Raw genomic sequence first — 9,050 nt, 5'->3', positions numbered from 1 at the left:
GACACTGTAGTGTGGGTCTGTGGTCCACCAGTATGAGAGGCAGAAACAGTAGAATTCCCTAGAAGCTCACAAGCAGCTGTCCTGGTATATGCCTAACAAGCAACAAGAGACCCTGTCTCAAAGTGGTGGTTGAGGACTGATTCTGGAATTAGCATCTGAGCTCCACAAGTGAAGCATGGGAACGTGCACACACATTCACTGTACACAGAGATAGCTAAATAGATGATAAAGACTTAAAGAAATACGATTTTCTGTGGACTTCTCCCCTTCCGTTTATTTTCTATATAAATCAGTAGTTCTATGTGTGTCTTCTATCGGACAAACAGAATAATTTTTCATTTGGATACTTCATTAGTATTAGAAGCAAGACTGATTAAAATGAAAAGCATATTCTTCATTTAATTATCACAAAGCAAAAGTTTTACAAATATGTTTCAGATTTCAGCTATGTAAAGAATGTGATTCTTCTGCGTTCTTTAGAGTGTGGTACAAGACATAATGACCCCTTGACAGCCACAGGATTAAACTAACAAATGTTTGACCTCTTGCTTCTGAGTTATCTTTTAAGAAGTGACGGGGCATCCACTCTGCTTCACTTCTACTCTGTCAGAAGCCTGCCTGATGCACTATTTTTCTTAGAATTGTAAGGATAATCGCACCTGTGGTCATTTATGTCTCCTTTGTATTTTCTAGGTCAATACCTGTAGACATAGTAATAAAAATGTCCTTATGTTGATAAGCGCTCAATGCAGCCGTTTCTTTCCAGATAGTATATTTTGTTGGATTTCACTTGAACCCAAGGATGTGAGGGAGGTACAAATCCTTCCCCAGACCCACTCTTCTCACTTCAACCTCCGCGTGCCCCTTTCCCTCCCCTTCCCCTCCCTCCTATCAATCAATTTCCTAACATTGAAGTAAGGTAGGGTCATAGTAAGACCTCAAGCCTTATTTAGAATACACTATTAAATCTAGCACTACCTAATAAACAGTTAAGAAATAGACAAAAGCAGTCCTGTGGTTGGAATCTCTGAGGTACTGTGAAACTAAGGACAGCGAGTTTCACAACTTCGACAACTACGGATCAGTGGGAGAGTAGCCTTCAACACTGCGTTCCGCTTCGCTTCAGTCCTTTGAATCGCTACCCAGGTAACTAGACGTCCGTTCATTCACCAGCCCGGAACAAACCACCAGATCCTGCTCTCCTCTAGGAGCTGGACGGAGCTTGCAGAGCCAGACAGCCGCCGATCCTGCCTCTTTAAGGCGCGAGGGAAAGAGTCGCCAAAGAGGCGGAGGAAGAAGGATCGCCACGCCCATGGGGCGGGGCTACACCCCAGGCCAGGGGCGGGCATAGCGTGACGTCATGGAGGAATCCAGCTTTGGTTGGCGAGAATTTAGAGAGGCAGGCTGGGCGCGAAGGAGGCGGGGTCTGGTTGCCGTGGTGACCGGCTGCCCTGCGGTCTCCAGGTAACGGTGGCGGCTGTGCGGGCTACGCGGTGCTGGCGGCGGAGGCCGCGGAGATCCTGGCCCGAGCCCACGCCTGGCTCTGTGGGTCTGAGCTGCGATGGCTGCCGCGGCAGCGGTGATCTCGCCGTCGGGCTTGGAGGATGGGGTGTCTCGGGCTCGCGGGGAAGGCGCAGGGGAGGCGGTGGTGGAGCGCGGGCCCGGCGCGGCCTACCACATGTTCGTGGTGATGGAGGACCTGGTGGAGAAGCTGAAGCTGCTCCGCTACGAGGAGGAGCTCCTCCGAAAGAGCAATCTGAAGCCCCCGTCCAGGTGCGTGCCTTGCCCCCCTGGCGCCCCTTGCTGGCTGGGCCCAGGGGACGCTCCTCCTCGGTGAGGCGAGGACCCGGGGCTCAGATCAGCACAGCACATTCCCTTCCTCTGCCTTCCTTGCCCAGAAAGGGAACTTCTGCACAGAGCGAGGTGAAGTTTTCAGGCTTGGTCATTTGTGGAGAAAGTACACAAGTTTTGTAATGGCAGGGAGGCCCAGGAAAGAGCCTGTCCATTCTTTAAAACATACACGCACCGTCAACCAAACACATGTCTTGTTTTAAAGGTGATAAAATACTCATAGTAAAAAGGATAGAAAAACTGCTCTCTAGAGATGAATGCCCTTACCATTGAGATCTCTTTCCAGTTTTTGTTTTCCTTTGCTAGACTTTGTAAACTAACAACTGTGGGTACTTAGGACCTTGCTGAGGAGCACTTTTTATGTAGTAAACTTGTGTACTAATTGCTATGGTTCAAAAGACTTAATGCTTTTGCAGCAACAATACTCTTAGAAACTGAAAGTGGAGAAGGCAATTGAAATGATAAGGTTGGAATCTCGTCCCCATTATAGAACCTAACGTTCTGTGCTTCCTGTGGTGGAAAAAGTTGGGAATACCGGAAAGGCAGTGCCATTAGTTGCCTAGAGTGACAGACAGCACGCTGTCATGTAATCATGATAGCTTAGTGATAACTGTGATTTATTGCTGTTCCTTTAAAGCTTGTATTTGTTTTATTCTGTAAGAAGCAAATAAAAAGAATTACCTGAGTACTTTACTGTTTACAGGTAGGCTCAAATAAATTCCCTTGATAGTTTTCAGCTCTTGCCCTCTTCCAGACGCTTGTGTTGAAAGAATAGTCAGGCTTTTATGCAAACTGTCCATAATGCTGAGTTAGTCTGTAAAAGGAGAAAAGTTAGAGAAGGAAGTTCATCTTGATCCTGATCCACAAAAGATGTTTTAGGATTGGATTATTATTTAAAATGAATTGATCACAATAATATAGATGGCAAACATGTTCGGTGTTGATAAGACTGTGTTCATTTTTTTTCAAATGCATTTGTCAAAAGGAAAATGGCCTTATGTTACTATGAATACCTTTTACTGAACCTCAAAGGGGGAGCAAAATACTTTGTACCATGGATTTGTGTGGACGTATTCTAGTCAGTGGTTCAAGGTGTCACGTCCAGCATGTCGCATCACCTAGGAATGGAGGAAGACACTGTCCAGGTCTGTCTTTTCAGAAGTTCTGGACACAAAATGTTTTCTCAACCCCTCTGGATGATTCTGATGTACCTTTGTGCTTGAGAACCATCATCACAGGCCCACAGTGTCTGTCAGGGTGCATTCCTCTGTCCTTGAGGAGTGCCTGTTGATAAGGAAAACACAGTTGTTGGTGGGTAGATTCTTTATAAGCCTATGCCTGCAAAGACTTCATGACCCTTTAAAACTGCCTAGCTTTCTCTTTACTTCTAGAACATTTATATTTTCTTCATGTAAAAAGTTTTAGAAAACAGAAGTATTAGACCACTGGTTCTTATGTCATTGGTTATAATTGTGATATATATCAGTGTAATAGTCATAGCTACATAAAGAAAGCAGAGCAGATCCCTGCTTCAACTTTCTTGAGTGATGTTACTTATACCTTTTATGTCCTCTATGGCTCTGTATAAATCATATCCCCATTGGAGCATATTTACTACAATAAGAAGTTTAGCAAAATCTAGCAGTTGTGATGCTGGGGGACGTGGCAGGGGTTCTTATCCCTTGTGTTACCCCTGGACCATCTAAGTTGGGACTTTTGAAGTCTTCCTGTGCTGTGTTCTGTTCCCCCACGTTGTGATTAGCCATGGATGGGGCAGACCTGGCTTTCACCATCTAGCAGTACTTTTAGGAGTTGATTTGAATGCGCAGCAGAGATGAAAACAACTGTTTGGCATAGCTGATAGGTTACAAACAGCAAACACATGGTAAATTATTTGTGTCTCTTAAATGCCAAGATTCTCATAATCCAGAATTACCATTTTTAGGGGGAACTCACTTATAATTAGACACTTAAGTGAGTTTGACAAAAGTTTCATGTATTTATTCTCCAAAATATACTGCCTTCCATTCCCTGACTGTAAGGCTTTTGATCAAATGTTTTGTCTATGGTAGTGATTGCCCCAGTCATCCTGATTCAAAACTCTGTGAGCTCGGAATCCCTCCACGGTTCAAGCGCGTTGGTGAAGGCTGCTGAGGGGCAAATTTAGCAACTTTGGACTTGACTCTGTTGCTTAGTCCTAGTCGATTCGCTTTCTCTCACCTTTCCCATCCTCCCTCGCTTTGATGCAGACACTACTTTGCTCTGCCTACCAACCCAGGTGAGCAGTTCTACATGTTTTGCACTCTTGCTGCGTGGCTGATCAACAAAACAGGGCGTCCCTTTGAGCAGCCTCAGGAATACGACGATCCCAATGCAACTATATCTAACATACTCTTTGAGCTTCGCTCGTTTGTAAGTATTCTTCAGCTGTGGGTTTCAATATTAGCAATTCAGCAACAGATGCTAGCCAAAGAGATGACTCTTTCAGAATAGTAGACAGACAGACAGATAATAGTTGACATTACATACAACATTAATTCTACTTCTAAAAATGTTACTCTAGACTCTCTTTAGCCCAGAGTAATAATATTTGTCTTAATTTTGGTAGCTCTCAAAAGTGAACAGTTAGGTGATTGGTTAGTCCTTCCTCTCAAAGGAAGACTGAGGCTTACAAAGCCGAATCCTGCACTTTGAAAGGATCTTGGATTTATTAGGAGTCCTCAGTGGTACTTTCATTTCTGACTTTTCCTGGGGAAAGGCAATAAGACATTTTGACACAGGTTGCTAATTTTTAATAAATGAGTCACTGGATCTTTGTTTAAAAATATATTTTACCATGGGAGTAGTTTTTACTACTTTTTGGTTTACTTTTGTTTTTTTGTTTTGTTTTGTTTTTTAATGAGTGATTTGTCTTCCTGCTATGATATAACTGCCTTTTATTTTGGTACTTTGAACAATAAAGTGTCTGTATTTTCCTTAGTGTAACTGTATCAATTGATTGAAGAGACTTAAGAAATGAATGTCTAAGAAGCAAAGCAATTACCTTTTTCTCAAATCATTTGAAAAGTGGGAAAATTATACATGTGCTCAGTGATTCTTTGCTGAAATAATCTTGACATCTGGACTATACCTAACAAATAATACCTTTATCTTTTCAGGGGAGGACTGCAGATTTTCCTCCTTCAAAATTAAAGTCTGGTTATGGAGAACATGTATGTTACGTTCTTGACTGTTTAGCTGAGGAAGCATTAAAATATATTGGTTTCACTTGGAAAAGGTAACTATTACCTCACAGGCAATATTGATGTCATGCACTTAACATTTTTTTTTCTAGAGTGCAGAGTTGTCTAATTAAACTGACAAGAGCTGACTGTTCTAAATCGACAGTGGTACCGAAGATTAAGTCTAGATAAAACCAGAATGCCTTCCAAATGTGTTCTGAAATATATGGAAATACATCTATCTATCCCAATGCCTCTTCCCTGTCTGTAATTATTGAAGGGTTAGCTGTCACTGCATGCATCCATGCCAGTTTGGAAAAACTTTCTATAATTCTCTTTGTGCCTATGTTTATTTATACCTACAGCCAGTGTGTGTGTGTGTGTGTGTGTGTGTGTGTGTGTGTGTGTGTGTGTGTAAAAGGAGATTAATATAGTACCGAGTGTGGGATTTTCTTTTTGCTTAGTGGCAAGAATTACACTGAAGAAGCCACTGGACATTCTCTTGAACAGTGTCCATAGCTTCTCTCTGACCTGAAAGTACATTGTTTATATTTTATGGTATTAAAATAATTTATTTACCAGTGTAGATTCGTTGTTACAAATCTTGCTAATCATGCATCATATGTATTCTATGTTAATTAGCACAGTACTTAATTCGTCATATATGTTCAGTAAGTATTGGTGAATAAATAAAATCAGAAACCATTGGTTTATATAGGGTATGATTAAAATAGATACAGTTCATCTTTTTTTTTTTTTTTTTTTTTTGGTTTTTCGAGACAGGGTTTCTCTGTGTAGCTTTGCGCCTTTCCTGGAACTCACTTGGTAGCCCAGGCTGGCCTCGAACTCGCAGAGATCCGCCTGCCTCTGCCTCCCGAGTGCTGGGATTAAAGGCGTGCGCCACCACCGCCCGGCACAGTTCATCTTTTTAAAGTTAGGATTATTGATAAATTAGAATGTGAAAGACATGATGCAAAAAGATATGACAATATTGGTTTTAGATTTGAGCAAACTCTGAAGATAGAGAGGTATGTATTATTCCATGTTAATATATTAATACAACATATGCAATTACGTTTAGGTGAAAATCTACTTCCTTTTAGTAAGTACTTTTTAAAAACTTCCCAAAACATGTGTACACATATATGCAAGGAAGATTATGTGGACTGAACAAGTTATATTTATATATTTAAGAATATTTATACACACACACATATATGTAACAGCAATGAAAGAAAAAAAGGCCATGAATTTGAAAGAGAACAAGGGGGTGGATATATGGGAGAATTTGGAGGAAAGAAAGGAAAGGGGGAAGTGAAATAATTAATCTCAAAAAAAAGTGTTAAAACTTCCTTGATTTAGGCTACCATTGGATTGAAGTGTGTTAAATAACTGATATCTGTTCACTTTCAAGCTAAAGTGTGGCGCTTTCCTTTGCTTCTCCCCAAACATTTCCATTCCGTACATTGTGAAGAATGACTCTGCAATCCCTCATACTGTTGGTTAGATTTCAAGATAAAGTGCATGATGTGCTGCCCTAGTTTTTCCGATACTAACTCCGTAGCCCAGTCTATCATTATTGCATTCCAAGCTATTAATGTCTCAACTACTTTTCAATTTGTACTTCCTTTGTTCCTAGTAAAATCTTTGTCTTGGCCTATGAGTTATGACTTGGATAATTTGTAGGAATTGTTTAAACGTGGAAGAAGAAAGGAGAAACTTAAAAAGAATAAACATTGGAAACTATATGAACTATGTAATACACAAATTTCACACAACTCTCTTATTTATAAATGATTGTTTTTATACATATGTGAAACTATTCTTAGAAGAACATTGTTTTTTGAGATAATTATCTAATTCCAACTAATGAAAAATTGGGAAATTTATCATACAATATTGACTTGGTTCATAATACTTTCCTTTCTTCCTGTTATGCGTTAATTGTTATATTGTCTTAACAGGTTTGAAATATACGTTCTTAAAACTAGTTGTCAAAATAAATGTAGATACATCTGGATATTTTTAATGTGGAAATAAGTAGATCTTAAGGGAGAAATGGTTGTCCAATACTTAATGTTAGAACCACTAATTGGATTTTAGAAGGAAGAATCAAGCTTGTTTCCTATATAAAAATAACCTGCAGATTTCAGTGATGTGAATTGAAACATGGAGTTACAGGCACACTAAAAGAGAGATACAGGAGATGTGGCTCAGGGGAATGCTTTAAATGTATTATGGTAAATCTAGGGTCTGGACAGAAAAGTTGCCAGATCCACCCAGTAAGAATTATAACAGTCTTGACTATTCTTGATTCTAAGTAATGAAACTAGGGAACATCATAGAATAGGCAAACATTAATTTTCTTAATTGACAAAAGACAAAGAGTATAAATGTGTTTCACTGAGAAAAAAAATGAGTAATCAATTAAAATATATAAAGTTGTTGTTCAATCACTTTCATGCTAATGAAATTCAGTTAAAGAACACAATGATATTTTTTTCACTTGTTTTATTGGCACAGATTATTTTACACATATTGGTGAACATATTGAAACAGACATGCCATTCCTCACTATTCTTGGGAGTATAAATTAGGATCGCATTTTAGAAGACAATTTTGGCAGTACTCAGCAAAACAATAACATGTACAAAGTTGTTGGTGTAGCCATTCCACATGGACAAATCTATTTTAAAGATGTGTCTAGTAATAAACCTACAAATATGATCTTTGCAATATTATCTAGCAAATAATAGAAACAATACCAATGTTTTAGTCATAGACTGACAGTTTAATTGTAGTACTGCTGTTCATTTGAACATAATGCATATTATGTAATATATATATATATATATAGTGTGCATTTTATGTGCGTGTATGTATGTACATGATAACTAACAGTATATATATTTTATGGATGAATGTATGTGATAACAGTATATACAGTATCAACTTCTTTTTATAAATGTGCTTTTAGAGGTAGATCTTTGCTCTTTTCAACATTCAAAATTTCAGAAAGAAACAAAACAATTAGCAAAGAGAACACAGTCTTATATGGAAACATCTTTACCATTCCTCATTAGAGTTTTATTTTTACTGAATTTTTTTTTAACATTGAATAAATGTTATTTCAGGCCATCATACCCAGTGGAAGAATTAGAAGAAGAAACTGTTCCAGAAGATGATGCAGAATTAACATTAAGTAAAGTGGATGAAGAATTTGTGGTAAGTGTAGAGCTGAGCTGTCTCCAACCTTGCCCATGGCTCCTGTCCCCTCTCCTGACTCCCCTCCTCATTTTCCTGGACTGTGTTTTAATTGTTTCTAAGTTCAGTGCCATTATCAGTCCTTTAGGCCTTTGCTTAAGCTAATATGCATGGTCTTTAGTCAATTTGAGAAGAGGTTCTAAATCTGTTTACACATGTACATATGTATACATATATGCATATACATATATATCACTAGTTATATGAGTCATGTTTTATTAACAACCAAGCATGATCTTGAGAAACCATAACTAACAAAGAATTTAGAACAGAAAGCTAACACTCAGTTCATCTTTGGTTAAATGTGTTGTGCACACCTGTGTCCCCAGATTTTAGGAGGCAGAGATTAGAGAGTCCCCAGTTCAAGGCTAGTGTCTACTGCACAGCAAGCTGTAGGACTCAGGCTACATAGCAAGATGATATTGTAACAAAACACAACATTTTCAGAATGCCCTAAGAATTCATAATCAGTGCATTCTGCTTCCTATAAATACTATTTGTTTTTAGGGAATTGCTTTATTTTTTTCAATTAGTGTGAATACTACCCTGATGAAATTTTGTTAAAATGCTTTTAAGTAACCAACATTATTTAAGTTGTTTGCTCCATCTACACATTTTTCATGTTTAATTTCCTCTCCATGGTATGAAGCTCAGTGACCAATTCTCTATAGTAATAAGGCTAGTAAGACAGTAGAAACCAAAGAGTATTTCTCA

General features: G+C 38.8%; 1 protein-coding gene across 1 annotated transcript in view; it reads left to right on the top strand.

Annotated features, from left to right (window-relative positions):
* Nucleotides 1-1,430: 1,430 nt before the first annotated feature.
* The window catches only part of Ift57 (intraflagellar transport 57), a 57,600-nt gene continuing 49,980 nt past the window's right edge, over nucleotides 1,431-9,050 (top strand). The window contains exons 1-4 of the mRNA XM_028867467.2: nucleotides 1,431-1,773; nucleotides 4,101-4,263; nucleotides 5,010-5,128; nucleotides 8,207-8,297. Of these exons, the coding sequence (XP_028723300.1) occupies nucleotides 1,562-1,773; nucleotides 4,101-4,263; nucleotides 5,010-5,128; nucleotides 8,207-8,297 (585 nt within the window). The 5' untranslated portion in view covers nucleotides 1,431-1,561. The remainder of the gene's footprint in view (nucleotides 1,774-4,100; nucleotides 4,264-5,009; nucleotides 5,129-8,206; nucleotides 8,298-9,050) is intronic.

The sequence above is a fragment of the Peromyscus leucopus genome, chromosome 12 (assembly GCF_004664715.2).
Source record: "Peromyscus leucopus breed LL Stock chromosome 12, UCI_PerLeu_2.1, whole genome shotgun sequence".
Classification (NCBI taxonomy): Eukaryota; Metazoa; Chordata; class Mammalia; order Rodentia; family Cricetidae; genus Peromyscus; species Peromyscus leucopus.
Note: the sequence above shows the minus strand (reverse complement) of the source record. Positions and strands in the feature narration are given on the sequence as shown.